Source organism: Rousettus aegyptiacus, unplaced genomic scaffold, assembly GCF_014176215.1.
Source record: "Rousettus aegyptiacus isolate mRouAeg1 unplaced genomic scaffold, mRouAeg1.p scaffold_m13_p_8, whole genome shotgun sequence".
In the NCBI taxonomy this organism is placed as follows: Eukaryota; Metazoa; Chordata; class Mammalia; order Chiroptera; family Pteropodidae; genus Rousettus; species Rousettus aegyptiacus.
This window is the reverse complement of record NW_023416311.1, coordinates 83,700,330-83,724,937: the sequence shown is the minus strand read 5'-3', so window position 1 is coordinate 83,724,937 and position 24,608 is coordinate 83,700,330. Positions and strand designations below refer to the sequence as shown.

Below are 24,608 nucleotides of genomic sequence, written 5' to 3'. Positions count from 1 at the left end.
TAGAGCACCCCTCTGTCCATGAGTAAAGTCATGGTCTGTTCTCCCATCCGGGCATGGTGAAAGTCATCCTGCTTGGGGGCCCTCCCTCATTTTACACACAGGATGTTCAAATGACGATGATGCAATCTTTATCACAAACAATTGCACAAAGGATTGAAATATGTTTAAAATCATTTCCTGGAATCTTGTAGTGATATGCACTGTTTCTGTTTGTCTAGTCCAAAGGCCTATCCTGAGAACAATCTGAGCTCATTTTATGACTCAGATTCCTTAGGACATTGCAATCACTTGTATGCGGACTGTCTGGGAATTGGGGGATATTTCCAGTTGTAGAAGTGTATTTTCTCATTCCAGCAACGACGAGGGCATGCTTAGTCCTTAATGAAATAGGAGAAATATAATGAACATGTGTCATGGCTCACAAAAACTTTTATAGATACATATACATATATATATATCTGTATATTATAGTTTTAACTTTCTAATTAAGAAAAAAATTAATAAAGCTCTATGCATGTTGTAAATATAGCAGATTGTAAGAGATATGTCTGTAAGAGAAGTTTAGATAAATAATAAAGAAGAAATATTCAGTTCTATAACAGACATCAACTGTGTTGTACAGTATGTTGGTAAATATCAGCAGTATGTGCAGGAAAAATAGGGACTAAGTACCTTCTAGAACCCCACGGACCACCCTAGTGTTGATTCACCTACATTTGTCAGCACCGTAGTTTTTAATTTTTTTTCCACTAAGTTGAAATAGTCCTTATGGCTAAAATTTTTTAATGATTTGTGTTATTTATCATAAATCTATAGTTAAAAGGACATTTTAAATATCCCCTGCTCTGACTTGCTTCTCCCTTCCCCCACTCTGGACATAAATGTGTACGTGTACCAGCAAACACACATACACACCCATCTTCGTGACTTGCACGTGGGAGAGATCTGTTGCTCCAGAACATCTGAAGACTTTCGATGATCTGTGAAAATCCTCCATGCCTTACTAGCTAGTTTTATATCATTTTTAGCTTTCCTTTGAGTTAACAATGGAATGTCTGTTTCTGGAATAAAGTTCATTTACAAAAGTGAAGAGGGCTTACACATACACACCTTCTGGCGGCTGGTTGTCTAAGACTTTTCCATCCATCTAACTCCATCTGAAGAGGGATCTAAAGAATGCTAAAGGGCACAAGTGAAACATATTTGTTAATCCAGATAGTGGAAAAACCAGGAGTACTTCTCCTCTAGAAGAGTTCTAAGAGAATTCATATGATAAAGAGAATTGCAGATCTAGGCTTTGTTGACAGACACTTAGACTCGGTTCCTTTATGTGAAAACAGGAGTAGTTTTAACACCTGACCTCACAGAGAATTTATGAAGATCAAGAGTTAAGGTCTATAAAAACTGTTTATGACCTAAAAATCAGTTTACAAATGTTGCTTTTCTAATTTTTATCATTGATAAAACAACCATCTGCCAAAGTATCTAGTTGAAAGGTACTGTCTCATGGGCTGGGATTTATAAAGTGTGATAGTCTTAAAATCATATCTTATCTCCTCACAGGGGCCCAAGAATGTGCAATTTATATCATCACGAAGCTTTGAAGTGAATTATTTCAGCTTTTGATTTTAACTTTAGGAAAACTACGTGTCAGATGGGTCAACATAACAGAATCAGTTTTTATTAATTCATTTGCTTCCAGTGCAAAAGCTAATTCTCGGGGGGTTTTTATGAGACAGAGCAATAAGCTTAAGATGTTTGAGCAATAATGAGTTTGGTGGACAACATGTCCAGGAGAACCTAAACTTTGCAGGTTATCCATCTCGCTGTCTGAGGAAACCATCTGGTAGCCAAAGAAATCTGAGGCAGTATCATGAGGCCTAGATTCTAAAATCGCTTTTCAACATATACCAAGCCTATTATATGTATAATAGCAATGTTTCCCAACCAAGAGCTAAAAATTACCTCTCTTTACCTGTTTTCCTCCTTCCAGAAATGCAAAGTCTTCTCAGATAAATTCTTTCCATCAAGGAGTCTTTTTAGGTTACAAGCAGGAGACAGGTAAACCTATAGAACTCACTGGATCCCTTGTGTTGTCAATGGCCTGGCTCTAAACCATATAAGGAACAATGTTTATATTTATATATTATAGTCTTTGAAATTGCTCACATTGGTGTGGATATTATGTACAATTGGCTTATAATCCCAAGTAAAATGTCCACCTAGATGTCTTAACATACCCAATACTGAACCCTTGAACTCCTAGTAGCCTCAAAATCTTGCCCTGCTGATAGTATCTCCTTATCTGATGACGGCCAGTCAGTTCCTTTTAGCTTCTCAGGCAAGAACTCTGGGGTCATCCATGACTCTCTTTCTTTCTTTTTTCTTTCTTTCTTTCTGTTCTTTTCTTTTTTCTTTCACTTTTCTTCTTTAGTGCGTCGGTATGGAGTTTTTCTGGGGAGGGAGGGGAGAGGGAGGGAGAGCGAGAGAAGGAGATTCTCTCTCTCTCTCTCTCTCTCTCTCTCTCTCTCCCCCCCCCCTTCGTTCCTTCGTTCCTTTCCTTCTTTCCTTCTTTCCTACCTTCCCTCCCTCCTTCTCTCTCTCTCTCTCTTTCTTTCTTTCTTCAAAACCTAACCTCTCAAGAAACACTGCTAGTCCTAGCTTCAAAATATACCTAAAACAATGACGCTTCTCGCCACTTCCCCTTCTCCCATTGCGGCAGGAGCGCTCCCGCGCCCCTTACGTAAATTATTGAAGTTATTGAAGTTATTGCCGTTGCGTCCTAAGTGCTTTAACCTGCTTCATCTTCGCCCCAATGCAGACATTCTCAACAGAGCAGCTTTCAAAATCCTTCTAAAATATGTCAGATCATGTCACTATTCTGCTCAATACCCTCCACTGGCCTTCTCATTGCACTCGGAGGAAAGCTGAGTCCTTAACAGCTTCACTCGAGTCTCCATGAGCTCTGGCCCCACGACGAGTCTGCCCTCCTCTGGTCTGAGTCTCCTGATCCCGGCTCCCGAGTAGCCGCTTTTGTACTTGCTGTTCCCACAGCCCACTCTACTCAACCATTACAGTCTTATGTTTACTCTTTTACCATCCTTCGAGTCTTTGCTTAAATGTCTCCTTCTTGGTGACGCCTTCCCTGACCATTCTAACAAAAACGACAGTACCCTCCATCCCATACTCCCAATGCGATCCTGTCTGTTTTTTCACAAAGCACCGATCGCCATCACCCTATATGTTTTACTAACTTATTAAATTTATTGTCTATCTTTTCCTACTAAAATGTAAGCTCCGCAAGGCCATAAATTTTTGCCGGACTTATTCATTCATGTATCCTCAGTGCCTTGAATCAAGTCTGGCATATAGTAGGTCTGGCCACGGGGTACAGCCTCACAGGTTGTATACTGCACTAGGCCAGGGCACAACATCCATATGGCAATAGTACCCTCTGGAGTCATGCAAAATGTCAACCCCTTAGGACCTCAATAAACATTTGTTGAATCAAAGAAAACATGTTTTTCCTACTATTTTAAATACCTCTATTAATAACCCCTACAAAAGTCACTAGTACTAAAGGAACACTTGGAGAGGTTAAAGACTCACAGATCAAAGGAGGATATTCATAATGGCCTCTGGATTGTGGGGTTAAAACTATCTATACCACTATAAATACTGTTTACTAACTCGACAAAGAATTTTGAATTTCAGTGGAGGTGGGCAAATTGGCTGTGTTTTGGAACTCTGCATAATCACTATTTTCCCACAAGATAATTGAACAGTAAGTGTTATTTTAAGTAGTCTTGGAAGAATTCCCAGTTTCACTGTAGGAAAAGAGAAGTTTATATCTTAGGATTTTGTTTTGTTTTGAGACTCAGCACACATGGCTGTTCATGCAGCTCTTTTGTCTGCTAGTGATTAAGTGAAATCCACTACTTCAAAGAGGCTTTGCCACTCTTCGGCAGGGTTTACGCCCTCACTTATCCTATTCCCCACCTTTGTAATGTTCTCTCCTGGCATGTCTCTTCCTGCTATAGCCGGTTACGTAAAGTTTTATAGGTAAATATGCCAGCCTCCCTCGTCTTCCTGTCTGATTAATTTAAGAATATCACAGTTCCCTCGGAGTATCCACTGGTGATGTCACAGCCTTTCCTTACAAGAATGAGTTGCCAGAAAGCAGGATTTCATTGAGCAAGACCTTTGGGTACAAGTGAGGAGGAGAGTCCACAGGAAACGTTGCCAATAAAGGATGTGGTGATAGTTTTTGAAACATTCTCTGTAGTCACTAGTGTGATTTGTAGGCTACTTAGTCCTTAGTGATATTTTAAAAATGTATCATACGTGAGGATACTCTTGTTTTTCACCAGTCACCAAAATAGTCTGGTTTTCCATTGTTTTCTATTGTCTGTGTTAAGAGTTTAATGTGGCATAATACTGGTGGAGGTTATATGTATTCTTTGAGAGAATTTCAAATACTTTTACATCCTTCTTGTTAAGTGGCACGCACTGTGCAGATGCTTGCTTTTCTCTCCTTCCTGTCTGAGTAACAGAGGAGGGCCATGCTCTCACAATGGTAGTGGAGATTTTGCTCCCTACAAAAACTTCGCAGTCAGCTTTTGCTTACATAAACACAAGTTTGATGCATAGTAGATATGTGGAAACTGAATCAGGAACAATTCCTGAGCTGTGAGCTTATCAATCCTGATTTCTTCTGTGATGCAGGAGGAGGTGGGGAGAGTATCCACGGAAGGTTTAGTAAATAAAAAACATAAGTAGCCATTTGAGCTTTGTCATTAAGAAAATAGGTAGCTAGTGGTGCAGCTTTATTGCAGGAAGCTCTGAGGGAAAAAAAATAGGTACGTTTTACATGAGAAACACTTAATTTTTGTTCTTTAATATGTTTCTCTGGGCTGCAGTGAGGGTGGATGGGAAATGTCCACACTAGAAGTTACTCAAATGACCACATTAGTACTATCTAGACATACCCTGTTCCTACCTGCATCGTTGACAGTGGCCTGAGCCCCACAGTGTGAATGTGCTTTTACAGAATGACCTGGGCCGTCCTTCCTATCTGCAGCCTCCCTCTACACCTCAGAGTCACATCACCCCCACATCACAGTAGCTCTGGCCTGACCCTCAGTCTCCAGTTTCTACCCCTGATGATTCTGGAACCCAGCCTATCTGTTCATAAGTTTTGCCAGTCTGGGCCCTCTGCCAGGCCTTCTTGAAGCTAAGAGAAAAGAGAATAGATTTAGGACGAAGAGCTTGGACTTCAGAATCAGTTACACTTGGCTCTCACTAACAGTGTGGACATGAGTAAGTTTTTTTTCTCTGTGTCTCAGTGGTTCCATCTGTAAAATGGAGATAAAATCACCTCAGGCTTCTTTTACACATTAAATTAGATAATGTTTTGAAAGCTCACATACAGTATCGTCTGTTGTAAGATTTGCTGTAATTAATAGGAATCCTCAGAATGCCAAGAAGCAGAGCCAAACTTTCAACAATAGTTTATTGCTAGATGGTGTTATTTTGTGCCCTACAGAGACTCCACGGTCAGCTTTTGCTTAAATAAACATAAGTTTGATGCATAGTAGATATGAGGAAACTGAATCCGGAACAGCTGGCAGAACAGTAAGAGTATAATGCTTTCCTCTCCTTCCCTCGCCATTTGGTCGAGTTTCTGTTTTTGCTTTTTGACTTTAACTTGGACAAAAAGAAATTCTCATCAATAAGAACATAATTAAAAAGTTTCTTCTTAACTTTTCCTCAGCCAGGTGAGTTCTTTTAAATAATAACAGAATCATTCATTCATCTGTTTCTTTGCTTTTTCATTCACTCCTTCGACAGGTGCTACAGCACCGATCCTAGCCCTCGTGACAGTTCTTCTCTAGTGGGGGATTTAGTCAGTAGGCAGGCAGTTTCAGGGTAATGCGATAAAAACTAGGCCGGGAGAAGTCAGAGGCTATAGAAGTACTCAAGAAAGCCACCTTGCCCAGATTTGAAAGAGCCAGGGGACTTCCTGGAGGAAATGGTGTCTAATGGGAGACTTAATGAATGAGTAGAACTTCATCCAACAAGAAACAGCATGTGCAAAAGTTCAGAAGCAAGAGAGACTTATTAGTTGGAGGAGCTGAGTCCAGTATGCCTGAAATAATAGAATTTCAGGAAGGCCATGAGAAAAAAATAGGATTGGAGAACTAAACAAGAACCAGATTATCTTTTTCTTTTTCCTTATATTTTAAGACATGGCCTGCACATAAAAATCAGAGTGAATGCTGTGTAGTCCCACTCTGGAATGAAAACCAAGGACTCATGCAGACAGAGAAAACCAAGCAGCTGACAGTTTTCACAGTACAAAGTCTAAATTCCTCTGAGTTGTCATAAATTTGAAGAGCATCAGATATGCTCAGACACGCATTTCAAATCCTGCTACTGATTCTCTCCCTCCATTAAGGCAAATATCGGGGCTTACTAATATCCAACATTTAGATTTCTACATTTTCCAAAAACTTTAACCCATGTGCCTGGTGTTAGTGTAATCCCATCTATAGGTAATAATTTATTAGATAAATTGTGCTAGACTATCTGCTTCTAAGAAAACAAAAATCTTCAGCTTTAACTTGAATCAAAGTTAATTAAAGTATTTGAGAATGCTTTATAAAATATTAGTTTGAAAATAATTATATATGATCCATAAGGGAAGAAATTTATTACTGGATAATTAATTATCTCTCGAAATAATCCAAATTTTTATTTTTCCACTATTGTTCTTGCTATTCCCTCTGCTAAGAATGCTGACTACTATCTTTATCCTTTTATACTCATTTTGCATCCATTGACTATTTTAACATTTGTTTCAGAGAGGAGCTTATTCATGTCTTTTCATTCATTTGTAACATTATTATTTCACTTGTCATGAATTTTAAACAGTTTTACTAGATTTAGTAAACAGAAGATTGCCTTAGACTTTTTTTAATCCACTGTGGCACTTAGCATGGGACACATGTTGTTTAATTGATAATGATAGAATATCTTAATAGAAGGCTTATGAAAAAATTTATTTCATAGATAAATAGTCTAATCCTCCCCAATTTTGACAAAAAAAAAAAATGTCGAGTCAAATATTCTTAGTAACCGCATGCTGCTCGGTAATTAACCTGTTATAGTTCCTAAAAATCAGACTGTTACATAGACTCCTTCTGTCCACTCCTCTGTGGCCAGAAATGCCGGGTCTGAGGTTCTACAGAGAAACCCCTCAAATCTAGTTGGAGAAGCTCTAAAGAAAGTGAAGCTAAGCAGTGGGAGGATGTGAGCACCGGTCTCTGATGTGAGCACCGGTCCTGTATTCAGGCTGTAAACGTGCCGTACCTAAGGAGAGTACCACAGTATAGTTGCTAGGTAGTTTTGCCAAGGGCCACCTTATGTGGACAACCCACTTGGAAAACTCCTCTGCTCCCTCAGTAACATGTGAAAGCACTTGGGGAATAGAAAGCACTCAACAAACCTTAGTTTTTGCTTTTGGTTTTAATATTGTTTCCCTCTTTAGAGTTATGCTGACCAATACAATAGGCACGTGCCACCTGCGCACTTGAAATGCTATTTGTTCATACTGATATGTACTCTAAGCATAAAACACACGCTGAATTTCAAAGAGTTGATAATGTCTAAAGCTCATTAATAACTTTTATATTGATTGCATGCTAGTTTGGATATACTGAGTTAAATAAAGTATATTGTTTAAGTTAATTTCATATATTGCTCTTTATTTTATTAATGTAGCTACTATAAAATTTAAAATTATATATGTGGCTCACATTTGCGTCTTGCATTGTATTTCTATGGGATGGAACTGTTTTAGAGAGACCTCCCAGGATGCCGTGGCAAGACAGCTATATTGCAGACAGACATCCAGGATCTTGATCAACAAAGAGGAAAAAGATCAAAGTATAGATGAACAAATATGAACTATTCACTTATTAAAAATTGAAATTAAATGTGTTTTTTCATTGTTTTGTATTGTTTTATCTTTAAAAAACAATAGCTAACATTTTATATCTAATGAAAAAATTTCTATTTCTAGGTTACTGGTTGGTTCACCTTGGAGTGGCTTTCCTGAGAACCGAATGGGAGATGTGTATAAATGTCCTGTTGATCTAGCCACTGCTACATGTGAAAAACTCAATTTGCAAAGTAAGTTGTAATTAGCAATGCGGTTTTTTACAAATGACAAAATATGATTTGTTATATACATGATTGAAAAAATAGCAACGAAACTAATCCTAGGTCTGTCTTAGAAAAATACAGTTTTTGTTTTTTGTTTTGCTTATATCTCTTTATTTGCATGGGGCCCATTTGTACCCAAATTTTCAACACATTTTGAAGAGTTGAATTAGTAAGATGCATGGGAAATGTGCTGCCTCTTGGACCATCTACTCCCCAGACTGTGCGAACCGGTTTCCATTAAGATTGTTTTGCTGATTATTTTCAGAAATCTAAGAATCCATGCTGCTCTCTCCATTTCCAGAAGTTGATTAGTGATGGAGAATTGGGGAAATAGTTCAATGGGGTAGTAGGGTTAGGAGAAGATATTCTAATAAAAAAGAGAGAGAGAGAGATGATCCTATTGGTAGGGATTGTGGAAAGAGGTGATAAAAAGGGAGTGACTATTAGTCAAGAATTGAGTTAATTGGACAGAATTATCCTCACTGGTCCCTAGGAAAATGAGTCTTAGAAAAAACTCTCCTTTCTCTAAGACACAAAGGAAAGAGTTCCAAGAATGACCTTTAGGTAAACATGAGGGAAGCTGAGATTATCCTTAGCATGAGACTGTCTTTTCTTCAGGAGGCAAGTTATTCAGAGAGTGATGTGACCTGATTTGGGTTTGGAGACCTGAGAAGAAGGATAAAGTTTTCAAACGGTCAACTTGGGACATGGGGGATAAGTGAAAGTGGCAATACTGGTTTGGCAGAGATTAAAGGACACGAGTAAATAATGACATTTTGAGGAGAATTGCGATGTTCTCAAGAATGGATACAGTGGACGATGCCCTGGTTCAGTGGGAGAGAGGAGCTGGAGATATTGACCTCATGTCCTACACGATTGGCCTCATGATTTCCTTTTAAAATTCACTCACTGTTGCTTTGAGGGAGATTCTACCATAAAACATTCCTTGATAATATTTGAATAATATTTTTTTCTGAACCAGAGTGAAGCATTAGGTAGAGTCATCATGACCTTAGAAAGAGCAGGAAGGCAAACTGGACACCGAATGATATCATCAGATGTGTTTTGTTTGGCCAATAATTGTTTTTTAAAAAATTAAAATAGAAGTGCTTATAAGTTATGCCCTCTCCAGACCCTACCCCCTAATATTTTATATTTGCAGCCTCACACATTTAAGTGAGCTCCCTGATCACTGAGGCCTCTCATTTCCTTACATTTGACTAAATTACGTGAGCGCTTGGATATATAACACTAAATATAATGCTGCATATAAACATGAGTGTGCATGGGTTTTTTGAAACAACTTTAAATAAACGGTGAAAATATAGTCACTTTTTAAACCTTTTTCTACCCTTTTGAAAGCTTCCACGAGCATTCCCAATGTTACAGAGATGAAAACCAACATGAGCCTTGGCTTGACACTCACAAGGAACATGGGGACCAAAGGATTTCTCGTGAGTGTGTACTTTTCAAGTCCTCATTTCTCTTTAAAAAGTAAGAAGTCAGTGTCTCTCACCATCCCACTTATCAAATCAAATCTTGAGGTTTAAATGTTAGTACTTGCTTTTTGATAAATCATGCTACGTGGCTATCCAACGTGACTAACAATCTCTTGACTTACTTGTAGGTATCTTAAGCTATTTGGCAAAACCACTGCTACAGAAGGTTTTGAAAAAGGGGAGCAAAAATGGCACCAATTCTTTGCTTTTGGAAAGTGTGCCCAGCCTTGGTAATAACAGCAGAATTCCAGGTCTCGTTTCTCCTTCCTGTAGAAACCTTCAAGATAGGTATTGCTAATTCAGAAAGTCAGTTTCAAAGCCAAAAAGTACTTTCGTTTTAATCATTTCTTCTAACCTGTGGCTAATCTGATATTGTATAAGACATGGCTCAGTCTCTAATTTTATTTTATGTTAGTGTTTACTTTAGTTTAGTTTCTAGAAGGCTGTGATAAGACATCACAAATCATTGAAATAGAATGCCTTATTTAACAAGTGGTCTGGGTCAATTAGTTGGTTAATAACTTACATACTTTCAAGTGAATGAAGAAGTTGATATATGAAAGTAGAAGAAAGTGGAAATTTTCTGAAAGAGGGAAGAATTTCTGAGCTTAGAGCTAACAGAAGAAATAATATAGGAAATTGTCAAAAAGATTTGACTATATAAAAAAAACAATGAAAACCATTGCATACCAAAAAAAAAAGTTTAAAAGCAAATAAAAACTCAATTTTATTAGACATTACATTTCTACCAGTTCATGTGGGTGTTTCCTAGTTATACTACCCTGTTAAAATAAGTCTTAGAAAACTTATTTTAACTTCTCATTAATTATAGCTATAACATTGACATACTAAAAGCCTGTATTACTTGGTAAACTACCTACCTAGAAGCCTGTATTACTGGATTTTTCTAAAAATGTAATCAATTTGAACATTCTTCTATCAATAATAAATATTAATATTCAGACAGACTTCAGTACTGCTAAGTAAATAAACTATTGCTTATAATGTGCATTCTATCAATGCATAATTGGATATTACAATGAATCTTCATGATTTATGATATTCTAAAATCTTTATAATATGGTTGCTTTTGTCTTTTTTATTTGCTTATTTGTTTTTTAATTCAGAAAGAGAAATATACTGAAGTCTAGGGAGTAGAGAATGTACTTCGAAAGTTTTTAATTTGTGACTTCAGGCAGAGTAAAATAAAGTTGCAGGAGAATTTGAGAGATTAACAATGTAGCAAGCAGAGAGGAAGGGTGGGAGGTGGATGAGAGAAGAAAAGAAAGAGAAAGCCCAAACTTTCTTTACATACCTAAAAGATTAAAATCTTAAGATACTCCTAAGAATTATGTGGAAAAGACTGACAATCATCACATTTTTTTGAACTTTAACTTCTGGGCTTAAAGCAGGAATGTAGTTTTGGCATTAACAATTGGCATATTCTAATTTCAACTTCTTTTAATGCTGTTTTCCATTGCTTTTAAAACAAAAAAAATATATATTTTTTTGAATTCTTCATGAGTTATTATTTTTTGAGGTGATTAAAAAAAGCCAACTTGAGGTGGGGATATAGGAATCAATCATTGTTGTTTGGTAAACTACCAAAGGCATTAATTATGATTTTCCCCTAACTGGCAAAAGGAACCAGTTTTATAGGGAGAAAAATTAGCTTTGTTCATTGAGCAAGAAATATGACTACAGCTGCTTCCTTCTTTGAACTATGGACAATTAAACTGGGTCAAATAAATTTCCCTTTATTCTTCCAATTGCTTTTTGAAAGTACACTTTTCTGTTCAGTTTTAATAAATGGTCCACAGCTTAACATAACGTTAAACCTTGTAGATGTTTTTTTAAGATTTTGACTAGACTTCTTTTTCCCATTTTTTTTTGCTTTTACATCTAACAATTTTAATATTAGTTAATCTAATATTTCTTGTGTGGTTTTACCATGATTTAATCAGGAGCGCTTATCATTCAAGGGCTGCTAAAAAGGGGAGATTTGGGATTGAGTTGATGTAGAGATTAAGAATCGAAGCATATAAGGTTGTGGCGGAGAAGACAAGCGCCAGCCGGCATGACTGAAGGTTTTAGGGAGTGGGAACAAGGACTTCTGAAGTCCTCAAAGAAATACTTTATAGCAACGTTAAAAACTGGCAGTTCATGGACCTCATTTATATTTGTTTAGCACAGAGAGGGTTTTTTTTAAACCATTAATTTTCACACAAAATTGTCCTCTCTGACTCTCCTTGAAAATTTGAGAGATCTGGCAACACCAAGCCTGTTTCACACCCATCAAGGGGCAGAAGCCACTGTGGCCTGTCCCTGCTTGTGAGGTATGGACTCTTCACTCACCTTGGTATCTATACCTGGCCCTTGAGGCATATGGGTCTATGGTTTCTGCTGAATAGTGCAAATGGGAAGGACAAATGTTCAAAAATGACAGCGGTAATGATGCTGACTAGCAATTATATACCACTTGCTATATGGCCAGCACTGTTTTAAGACCTATTTAATGTTCACAGCCACCTTAAAAAAAATAGGGGTACGATTATGCTCATGTTGCAGATGAAACACCTGAGACCTACCTAACTGAGAAACAAAAAATGAACTTGGCACTCGTTTTTCATTCCGGGTGTCCTCTGGAAGGAAGCACCCCTCTTCTCTAGCTCAGCATGAGCCCTATGGGCCCCTCCTCACACTGACACCTGTACCCCTCTTCCCAAGAGGCTGCCATTGGGCACAGCGTGTCTTCTGCCTTCTTTTTTGCTTCTGTTCGCTCTGGCACTCAAAGACATTTTTGACTTGTCAGTTTCAAGAGGTGACGATTCTTAGTATCTTGTAAAAGAATAAAACGATGTCTGAGTTTTTCAAATGGGAAGGTAGAGGGCTAACATTACCCATGTTTTCTCATTGCTCTCATTTTTTTCTTTTTCTGAAGACATGCGGTCCCCTCTGGGCGCAGCAGTGTGGAAGTCAATATTATACAACTGGTGTTTGTTCTGACGTCAACGCTGATTTTCAACTCTTGGCCAGCTTTTCACCAGCAGTGCAGAGTAAGTTAAGACTGTACAGAGGGTCTGAGCAATGTCTTACGTTGAAGGAAAGGAAAACATTTATCGACGAGTGCCACTCAGCCCTTCAACTCTATTTTACTTTAAGTCTTATTTTTATTTGGGTGTAAAATCTGACTTACCTATGGAAATCTGTTTCTTTTATCTTCTCATATGTAGCCTGCCCTTCCCTCATTGATGTCGTGGTTGTATGTGATGAATCAAACAGTATCTATCCCTGGGAGGCAGTAAAAAATTTTTTGGAAAAATTTGTACAAGGCCTGGACATAGGCCCCACAAAGACACAGGTATGAACATCAATAATACACACATTAACCCACAGCTTGCTTTCTGAGAAAATATTGTTAGATCTGAGGTCTTAAGTTGTTCATTTGTCAAATACGCATATTAACTGTATTTAATGTTAATCTTGAAACTTAATTGAAACTTGTACTACAGTGAGTTATTCTACCTTTGGCTTTGCCAAATGTTGGTCTTTGAGCTTATAGTTCTATTTCTGACACAGGCGTTGAATATGGGATATAGCATTTTAATCTTCTTTATTTGTTTATTTTTTCCTCTTCTAACTCATGACTTTATCAATACATTTTAAAATCTAATATAAATTTTTATTTCCATCCATTTGGAGTAATAACAAATATTTTTGTTGATGTTTACTCCCTGTTGGTAAAACAATTGTCCTTGAATTCTGGGCTTTTTATAAGTTCGTTGACAGCATAATTCTACCATTTATTATTTTATAGTCTTCTATACATTTCAGCCCAGCTCCTTTTTTTCCACACAGAACAGGTCTTTTCAACAATTTTGCATAGCCTCCATGTTTTAAGGAGTCTTTAATTTGCTTTTCTATCTTCGTGAGGTAAGCAACCAAAACTCAGGAGCAGAAGCTTCACGCTTCTATAAAAAGGATAGTATTTATTTTGAAAGTTCTGTAGTTTTTTTTTCTTTCTTTCTTATTGGATCTGCCATTTCATGTGTCACTGTGGTTGCAGCAGTGGATTGAACCAACGTCAATCGGAACCGGTTTACAGAGTTACCAGTCTATGTTCTCAGGTTGCATCTGATGCCCCAGTGTTCGATATCTAGCAACAATTGTTGGAACATTTTCCTCTAAGTGCTTTGCAGTTATTCTATTGAAGATTGTTTTTCTGAGTTCCTACATAGCATTACAAAATAGTTTTACACTTTTTTTCTCGTTGACATTGCTTCTTAATACCAAGAGGGCATTAAAGCCTGCTAAAACTTTGAAGGTTTTACTGTGGGATTTCACCAAAAAATTCTGTTAAAATAAGACCAGGTATAGCTCTGGTTTCTGGAGAGCATCACTGCTAAGGCCCCTCATAAGAGAAGTTTTCATATGTATCTGCTTACTTTTTCTGTCTCTAAGTGGATTACACCCAAACATGGCTTATTTTATTTAATCGTCTCTCGTATGGAATTCATAGGCTTCCTCTTCTTGTCTGCCTACCCAAATGCACCTTCATCTCTAGAGGTGGTTTTACTCAGTTTCTTTTATTGCAATCTAAAGATGACCTTTCCGTAAGTCTTTTTGTACCACATTTCTTTAAATCTTCTCTTCAGCCTTCCCCTTTCTCACATAGAAGTTCTAGCCCTGGGGCTGTGTCATGGGAGGAATCAGACATCTTCCTCTCATATTGGACTCTGAAATCCTCAGAGTTATTTTTGATCCTTTCGTCTCTCTCAAGTCTTACAACGCATCCTAAAGAGAGGGGCCCAGGACTATCATATTTTTGCCATCTTCTCAGTGGCTAATTATCTGCCTTCCTAGCAAAAGTAGCTGATTAAGCTAAAATATCCAGACCTTGCCCCTTTCACTTCTTTACATACTGACCTCTGTTTCAGAGACCCTTTTATCACTGATCTCTCATTACCACTTCCTGCTCTGGAAGCCACAACTCCTAGGCATAGAGGGTGATTTGAGTGCTGAGAAAAAGGACATTAAATGAAGTGTTTGACCTTGATCTAAAGGATTAGGATTATGTGCCCAAACATCTTGTTCAGAAGTGGTCTGTCTCTCAGCTCCTTCAAATCAGATTTTCTCAAATGGCATTTTCTCTGAAGGCAAGAAACTCTTGCCCCACAGGCACATGTAGCATCTTTCCTCCTGAAGTCTGTGATTAGAGGAAATCCAGCACAATAAGCACATCCTAAATGACTGCATTGATTTGTCTGTTGCTTTTTCTTGTATTTGACTCTAATTCTTTGTTTATTCTATAATTATTCTCAATCAACGAGATATTATCTTCCATCTGTGACTACTTATAATTATTTACATGTTTATATTCATTGTTAATTTAGAAAATTTTTATTATTTTAATCTTTCTGTTATGGACTTTATTCTAATATTTATTCATATTAAAATATTATAGGGCAATGTTTAAAAATTTACAACTGTAACACCTGAGAACCAAATTATACACAGTATCACGTCATCTCATCAATCAGCATTGTTGCTGTATGTTTACAGACTCTAACAAAGAAGTCATTCCATTGGAAGAAAAAAATAACTTCTTACAAAGTTGGAAATGATTCCCTTAAACTATCAGCCCAAATCTATATTTACTTTTGTTTTTTATTGTATTGGTTAAATACAAATGATTCATAACTTAATGACAACTCTGCTCTCTTGCAGGTGGGGTTAATTCAATATGCCAATAATCCAAGAGTTGTGTTCAACCTGAACACTTTCAAAAGCAAAGCTGAAATGGTTGCAGCAGCATCTCAGACATTCCAACACGGTGGGGACCTCACGAATACGTTCAAAGCAATTCAATATGCAAGGTGAGTTATTAAGGCGATAGACCAATATTTTGATATAATAGAAGTTGTTATAAGTAACAAAAAGAAAAGACAAAGAAAAATAATATACCTTGTACCTGCACTTAAATCAGAAATAATAAAGAAGAAAGGTTTAAACATTCTGTAATTTTAATACTTTTAGAAGGCAGTAGAAAATGTAGTTTAAAAATATTTAATTTCTGGGACTTTTATGCAATATATGATTTTTAAGATTTTATATTACATAAATGAAATAAAATTAAAAGGCCTTAGGTTGAAACAATGGAAATGGAGCAATTTGTAATTATTTGTTAATATTTATCAAGGCCACAGAGAACTCGAGCTATGAAGCGCGTCATGCAAATTAAGAAGGGCCGTAGAATCTTAAATGTCAATGACCTAGAAGTCTGAACTGAATTGAATGGGTTTATTATGCTCATTATAATCTGGAGCCTTGTGGATTTTACAACTATATAGCACTATCCTAATTCTTAGCTCGGTTACTTTATTTTTGACCTTCACCTTCACTCTGCTTTAATCACATACTTTACAAAAATACTAAACACTCTCCAAATATTAAAAAATAAATGAGAATAACAAGCTCACCTTCGCCTAAACCTACTTTGTGCCGTTTTCATCTTGTTGTGCATTCCTTCCTTTCACTACCTATACTCCCTCCTCTACTTCCTTGAAACATACGGCTCTGCCACTAGGTAAACATGGCCCCCTTAAACACCCGGCAATGCCGTGGTCCTGCCTCAAGCCTCATCCTCTTTAGCTTCTCTGAACGTTTGATAATGATGAGCATACACTGTTATTCTTGCCCCCGTTGCTATGACACCACAAACTACCAGAATCCCTGCCAACTTTTTGTCAATAATTTTGCCTCTCCACTGGCTCCTTTTTCTAATTTTTCTTCACTAAACAGAGCCCTCTTTTATTACAGCCCTTTTCTCTTAGGCGTTGTATCCACTCTCATGGCATCAGCATCAGCCCTGTGTGGGTTAGCCCATTGCCATGTTGTCAGCTCTGACCTCTCCCAAAATCCACACGGGCATCCAGCTGATACCGAGTCTCTTTATGTGGAGTGATGGCTCACTTTTCAAATTCAGTACATCCTAAACTGGCCTTATTCTTTTCTCTGTTCCCTCCTCCATGACTTTGTCATTTTGATTTCTGCTACCACCTATTCCCCCAGTCATTGAGACTAAAAACTTGATGGTTTTCTTTATGTTTTGTACACCTCCTTAGATCACACATGTGATCAGCCACCACATCCTGCATTTCTATTTTTGAATTTCCTCATATCTGCTTTTTTTTTTTTCTAGGTATACATTTTTAGTTGCTGTTTCTATTAACTGGCGACTCTCCCTATATGTCTCAAAGGACTATGACAGAACTTGGGTGATTTTTAAAAAAAGCCAAGAGATAAAAAGTCCTTTTAAAATACCATGTCAAATATAAAAGACCCACAAAAAACATTAATGCATTTAATTATATCAAAATATAAAAATCTATACAAAAGTAATACCATTAAAATTCAAAAGATGATTAATGAGTTCGAGAAATTATTTACAATACATATAACAAAGGATGATTTTCTTTATTAACAAAAGAGTTTACTAATTATTAAGAAAATGAACACAGAAATATGGGCAAAGATAAATAAAAATCAAGAGTTCATAAAGAAAGAAACGCAAATGGCTAATAAAAATGTAAAATGCTCATTATCTCTTTATAATGAAAAATGTTTATAAAACTATGATTACATATTATTTGTCACGTCCCAGAATGTTCTGAATTAAAAAGTTTAATAATCCTCATTGTTAAGGAAAGGAGATGGAGAAATATATTCTTGTACACTGATGGTAACATAAATTGCTTAAAATTTTTGAAGGTCAAAAATTTTATCTATCAAAATTTGAAATCTATATATTCTTTGTTCCAGTTATTTTATCATACATATACATTTGAAAAAGTACACCTAGATATATATAAAGACATTAATTACAGCATTACTTATAAAAATCGAAATGCCCTAAATGCCCAATAATGGGGAATTGGTTAAATAAACTATGGTGCCTCTAAACAGGGAAATATTATGCTGTTGTTAAAAAAAAAAACAGGGGCATCATAGGAGCTGATATTCTATCAAAAAGAAAAACAACAATATAGAATATGCCTCCATTTTTGTAAAGGTGTATGGGGTAGACTATGATATACATCTAGATAAAACACCGTCTAGAAGGAAACATAAAATGGTAACAGTAAGCACCTTTGGAACAGGAGCTTGGTGTCAAATTTTTGCTTTATCTGCTTCCAAATGCTTTGATATTTTTTTTACTGTATCTATTACTTTTAAAAAATAATTTATATTGAAAAAGTAAATGCAAATTCAATGAATAAGATTTATGACAAGAATGAATGTCTTTGTTCTGTTGATTAGTATTAATGGATTTAATTATCAGAAGGTAATTCTAAGGATTCCTGCTATAAACACGCACATGCACATAACAAATACACACAACGTGGAACCAACAGAAATTATTTTTAATGCCAAGCAAGATTTATATTTTTATATTTCTCTATAAGACATACTTAAATATGTCTCTAGAACTAACAGAGAGAAACTCTAAGTCACGATATGTTATGCTCAGTCAATTTCCTATTTATATTTGTAACCAGAGGTCCACATATTAACTTCATCTTTTGATAGTATCTCTTTAATTTTATCTGCCACAGACATTTCGCTTATGCAGCATCTGCTGGTGGACGACCAGGTGCTACCAAAGTAATGGTGGTTGTAACTGATGGTGAATCACATGACGGTTCAATGTTGAAAGCCGTGATTGATCAGTGTAACAAGGACAATATACTGAGGTTTGGCATAGCAGTAAGTGGATTTTCTGTTTAATTGTTTCCCAGCTGATGGGTAAATGTTCCTTTAAACATCGCTTCCCAAAGGTTTATATTTAAAGAAATTTTTCACTCTATCCCTGCTTATTGCTGATTTACACTCCTGTCAAGTAAGGGGATGTGGATTTACGTCTCCAGAGGAACCACTGTGTTCAGAAATAGCCTAGAAAGTGATAACAGGGAAATTGGAATAAAGCAATAGTGACTTTTTTTTTCCTCTTCCTCTATTTTCAAGGTTCTTGGGTACTTAAACAGAAATTCCCTTGATACTAAAAATTTAATAAAAGAAATTAAAGCAATTGCCAGCATTCCAACAGAAAGATACTTTTTCAATGTGTCTGATGAAGCAGCTCTACTAGAAAAGGCCGGGACAATAGGAGAACAAATTTTCAGCATTGAAGGTAAAAGCATTCCTAATCTCAAGAATTTTCTTTCTATGACTTTTTTCAAGAATTCTTGATTTTATAACCACCTACTTGTTCTGTTAATGTTAATTAAGATGTATACCTTGTATGAAAAGAAATTTTATAAATCAGTAAGAAAAATAGGCAAAAAACACGAAAAAGTATTTTATAAAAGATAAAATATCAGTGACCGATAAATATAAGAAAATATCCCCAATTTTAGTAGTTATTCAATAGTATAAGTTAAATCGATTTTATTTTGTGCCTAAAAGATAACAAAGATTAATAATGTTTAATCTTGGAGAGATTACGGAGAAGCAAAGAAGCTCATACACTGTTGATAAGATTATAAATTATATAATATTTTGGAGGGCAATCTAGTAATATCTATTATATTCATAAATACTTTTACTTTTTACACTGTAAAAATTTTTATAATCATAAGAAGTTTTACTTTTTTTATACTGCATTATATAATTTCTGAAATCCTTGAATTTGATTACAAAAACATGTATACTTTAAAATTAGAAAAATATAGTGATGACTTTTAATAGTTCAGATTCCAAGGAAACCAGCTCTAATAATTACCTATACGGCCTTGGAAGGTCTTGTCAGTGTAGAAATAGCCCATGTTCAAGAGCTCGCTGTATGGAGGACTGGAACACGCTTCCCATTTAGTAATAAGTTCCCCGTGACCCAAATCCTGGTTCCTAAAGCCGACCTAAATATCTCGCAGCACAGTCTCCACTACACATCGACTGCCAAGCTCCTCCCATTGTATCTGAGACATGTATGCATTTATTAGTACCAATATTTAAAAACTAAAAATTCAGGTAGTTTCTAGATAGTAATGATAATTTGTTTTTAAAGTCCATCACCTCAGTTTTCATCTTTACCTCATCCCTTTTATTGTGTCCTTTGATACCAGAAACTTCATAAGTGTATCAATAAATATATTAATTCATAATCAAGAATAATGCTGTCAATGTAAGAAACGTCCACACCTACAGAGAATTTTTTTTCCTGACAACTGCCAAGAAGCAAAAGTCTCAACCAATTGAGAAAATGCTCCAGGAAATGGCGGTTTTGCAGCTTATTTAATACATTAGGATCAACGGAGATGTAAGAAGGGTTACGTGAAGTCCACTGATGGTAGATAAAGGGGGTGAGAGAAAGCAAAGTGGGGAAATTTCTGGGACTGGATAAAAAGTAAAATGGAGAGACACAAACTTCTTTTACATTGGCAGGTACAGGATAGTTAATAATTAACATTTATAGCACCTAGAGCTGATATTTGGGGAACAAAATGATGAGGGATTCTGTGGTCTTGTGCTCTGGTGCAGTGGGTATACCCTGCTGGGTCTGGAAAAGGAGATTACTCTGACACTTCAAAGGTATGTTACCTTAGATACAAAAGACAATAGACGGACTCACATAAGGTAAAAACGGACCTTTGTCTAGAAAGCTTGACAGGCCTAGGATGTGGCTACCCACCATGACTCACTTTTCGTTAGAAATGTTTATGTTTAGACCATCCTATGTGGTTACTTTCGGTCCCTGAGTTTGTAAGGACCACTGCGCTGACCTCCTCTGAGCCTGTTAGGTTTAGCACAAGGCCCCTTTTTCACCCTTAATGCCAACTTCAAAGACTATTTTAGAAATACTGTGGAATTCCTACCTGTACCTTAGAATACTTCCTTAGTGATTTCTCCTTTCCAAAATCTGCCAGCCCTATATTTCTGAGTGAACTTCAGAACATTGTGTGTGTGTGCATATGTGTGCATGTGTTTGAAAATTCAATTCAGTGAATAATTTTTTTGAAATTGCTATTTCCCAGGTACTGTTCAAGGAGGAGATAAATTCCAGATGGAAATGTCACAAGTGGGATTCAGCGCAGATTACTCTCCTCAAAATGTATGTATATCAGATAACTTCCAGCCATGCTGTCATACGGCTTAACTCTTCTGGGCACAGTAGCCTTATACCTAAAATGAGAAAAACAACCATCTAGTGATCAACAGTTCTGATTTCTAGTCATAGTCATTTCGTTTCTTTGTGCTGTTGATTTACCATCCAAAAAAACAAAGTTAATAATGCCTTCCCTTCCCTATTTCACAGGGATTTTGTATGGAAAAAAAAAAAGATAATATACAAAAAAGCCTTTGAGCGCTCCAAGGGACAGGCACTATATTAATTCAAGGTATTATCATTGTGGGAATTTCCTTTGAATCAATTAACTACTGGAAAAGTTAGTTAAAAACACAAACTCTTGTCATCACTATCATTGTTGAATTCTGAGTTGCTGTAATTATTTATTTTCTAACAGCAGAGACAGAAAATAGCTGAAGAAGTAAGGAATTAGGAAAAATGTGAGGTGGGAAGTCTTCTTAGCCCAGAGCAAAGTCCCTTCTTCTTTCTTAGAGACATCTATCTCCTGGGCCTCTGATTCTAAATCTACTCAGGATATAAGCAGAGTAGTAAAAGGGCAAAGAGATAGGCAACACTAGGAAATAGTCAGGGAAAAATATAAACTCAGAAGATTTAATAAGCAGATCAAAGGACTAGACACAGCTTATTTTCTCTCTAGAATTAAAAGTGCTAACTTTTCCTGGCTCACTGGTCATTAGAGATGCTCATAATAGTTATAAGTCTTGCACTCAGGAAAAAAATATTGTAAAGGAAGTCACACGGAGAGAACTTTGCACACAATTTCCTGAGGTCTTGGTACCCTCCCTGACACCCCTTACTCCACCTCAGATTCAGAGTTCCAGATTTATGACAATTATTTATATAATAGCATGATCTCTTATTCTCAAAATAGAACACATCATTTCCCTCTTTGCTACTTTTTTAATGGCTTATACTTTTCAATCCAAAATCATATCATTGATGTTTCTGAATATGTAAGATCAAAAAATTTTAAGTAATAAATCCCATTCTGACCAACCCCTACCTTCTGCAAGGATTTACAGCTTTAAGTATTCAGATCGGTCTTTGAGTCAATCCAAAGTAGCTGGTCCCCTTTGCCTTTTCTGCCACCAGAGCTGCCTTGTGGTTATCTTCCTTACATTAGATCGACTGTCACAGCTACAGGTGCCTTATGTAGCTGTGTTCTTTTTAAATAGATGAGATAGGATAGAGATGATGAGGAACATTTGAGAAGGAATCAAGAAGGTGAAGAAGAAAGTTTGAAACAGAATGGGCCTGAAGAGAGCCTCCCACAACATGGGCGGGAGAGCAGCACCTTCCGACATCTCCTCTGTCAGCAGCACGTCCTATTTCTCACACCTGCCTCATATCTGCCTGTGAGCTTTTCTTAAGAAACTGTGGATTTCGTTAACCAACGTCACTGTAAAAAAAAAAAAAAAAGAATCTGGTGAGGCTGGAGGCTCCCTTCTGATTCCTTTCCAAAGGCTCACAACTGTTCAGTTATTTGCAAATATGTACTTTTAAATTGAAATGTGCTCCTTGTGACACTACAGCTTAAAGATATATCTATAAAGATATATCTATATAATGTGCCATACTAAATAAAGCTCAAGGTAGCATAGCCCATGGGAAGCCTTGTTCTTCAGCACAACCATATTAAAATAATTCTGAAATACATCAACATATATTTGTATAATTTTACCTCATCATGCTTTTTTCCCTTAAATCTAGATGATTTATTTCAACATTTTTGCCTATCCTTCATTCTTACGCTTTAAAGGTGGTTTGTTTTATTGATCTTTATTTTTCAATTATTTTAGGATATTCTGACGCTTGGTGCAGTAGGAGCTTATGACTGGAGTGGGACAATTGTTCAGCAGACATCTCATGGACATTCGATCTTTCCTAAACAAGCCTTTGACCAAACTCTGCAAGATAGAAATCACAGTTCGTATTTAGGTAAAGCACGGCAGCATTTGGCTCAGCACATTTAAGTTCCTTTCCTTTAAACTAGCACCTTGTCGAATCTCAGGATCAATTTAGCACAGCCCTTAAACTATCATCTATTTATTAAATTTATTACACATATTTATGTTGCCTCTGCCAATCAGGTCTTCACCCATAACTACTTAATGAAACATTGTATTATCCTCACTAATCTCTTCTGGCTGTTCAAGTGGTTGTTATTCCTGGGACATGATTATGTTTCTCCAAAATAGAAATAGTTCCTAAAAACCAATACAGTAAGTGGTAGCCTTATATTAATTTAGAGTTCTTAGTCTTTTAATTCCTATAATAAGCAGCCACCAATTTTAAGTGTCTACTCTGGGACAGTTCCTGAGCTGGCTATTATACCGACGTAAACATTTAAACCCTTCCAACAACTCTAGAAGTATTATTATCTCAATTGTACTTTTGAGAGCCAAGTAGGTTAATAACTTGCCCAAGTTGCCACAACTTAGTAAGTGGCAAATCCAGAATTTGGATCTGGGACCGTCTGACTCCAAAGCCTGTGGTCTTTCCACTGTGCAGCATTACCTTTAAATTCATTTAGTTATTCATTAAAGAAATGTTTATCAAGTGCCAGGTTCATGAGTGGCCGATGGGGACAACCCAAAATCTACCTTTATAAGCAGATGTCCCACCTATGCAGGACAATGCTGCCAGTCAAAAGGAAGGAACAGTTCGCTTTAGGAAAAGGAAGACATGCCCTCAATGATACGCTCAGGACACTAGGAACTATGCCTCACACATAACAAGAAAGGACTTCTGATCATCTCTACTAACGTTGCAAGCCTATTTAGCTAAGATATTCAATAGTACTTATTTTGTAACTCTGTCTCCTAGGTTACTCTGTGGCTGCACTTTCTACTGGAAAAAGTGTCTACTTTGTTGCTGGTGCTCCTCGGGCAAATTATACTGGCCAGATAGTGCTGTACAGTGTAAATGAGAATGGCAATGTCACAGTTATCCAGACTCACAGAGGTGACCAGGTGAAGTCCATTGTTTAGCAAGTGAAATTAATTTTAGAAACAGCTGGAGCAGGTGGGGAGCAAGGAGTTGGTCGAAATAAAATCTACCATTTACTAAGTGTCTAACCTGTGGCTAGCTCTGTAATCTGCATTAACGCAAATATTCTTTAAATCTTTAAAGAGATCTACCACCTCCTTTTGACAGGTTACTGAGAGATTAACTACCTTTCTAAAGTCACATAGCTTTCATGGGGTTGAGCTTTCATTAAAATTCGGTCCCCAGTGGCCTCAAAGCCTGTGTAGTTTGGCTCCTTCCTACTCCATATTTTTGATTCTTTGTTTAGTCATAATGACAGGCACCTAACCACTGCTTTGTAGGCAAGCCTCTCCTAGAGGCCACGGATTTGGAGGAGAAATAATGAGAAGGCAGCAGGATAGCATTGTAAAGACTGAGCTACTGCGTCTGGGCCTGTCAAGGTGTACTGTTGCTTTGACCTTTCTAAAAGTAAAGCAACTCTCTTCTCTGCCACTTTCTTCTGATGTGTGACAGTTCTGTAGTCATAAGTTGTCATGACTCTCAGTCATGGCCTACTAGAGGAAAGGCCAGTTGATAGATTCTTATTTCCTTACAAAGCAGTTTTGACCCATGGGCTTGACACATATTTGAAATGAGCATCGTGGATCTCTGAAAACCAACAAAAACTTTTCTTCCTTGAGTATCCACAGATTTTTCTTTGGGATTAAGCCTCATTCCACTATCTCTATGGACTTTCCAAGAAGAAGAAGACC

At 36.7% G+C, this 24,608-nt stretch overlaps 1 protein-coding gene across 1 annotated transcript in view; it reads left to right on the top strand.

The window, feature by feature from the left end:
- Nucleotides 1-24,608, top strand: part of ITGA2 (integrin subunit alpha 2) — an 82,869-nt gene that overhangs the window by 25,300 nt on the left and 32,961 nt on the right. Inside the window, exons 3-12 of the mRNA XM_016142367.2 lie at nt 8,084-8,193; nt 9,589-9,680; nt 12,667-12,781; nt 12,959-13,086; nt 15,453-15,601; nt 18,341-18,491; nt 18,750-18,915; nt 20,756-20,832; nt 22,668-22,806; nt 23,695-23,840. Coding sequence (XP_015997853.2) covers nt 8,084-8,193; nt 9,589-9,680; nt 12,667-12,781; nt 12,959-13,086; nt 15,453-15,601; nt 18,341-18,491; nt 18,750-18,915; nt 20,756-20,832; nt 22,668-22,806; nt 23,695-23,840 — 1,273 coding nt within the window. The remainder of the gene's footprint in view (nt 1-8,083; nt 8,194-9,588; nt 9,681-12,666; nt 12,782-12,958; nt 13,087-15,452; nt 15,602-18,340; nt 18,492-18,749; nt 18,916-20,755; nt 20,833-22,667; nt 22,807-23,694; nt 23,841-24,608) is intronic.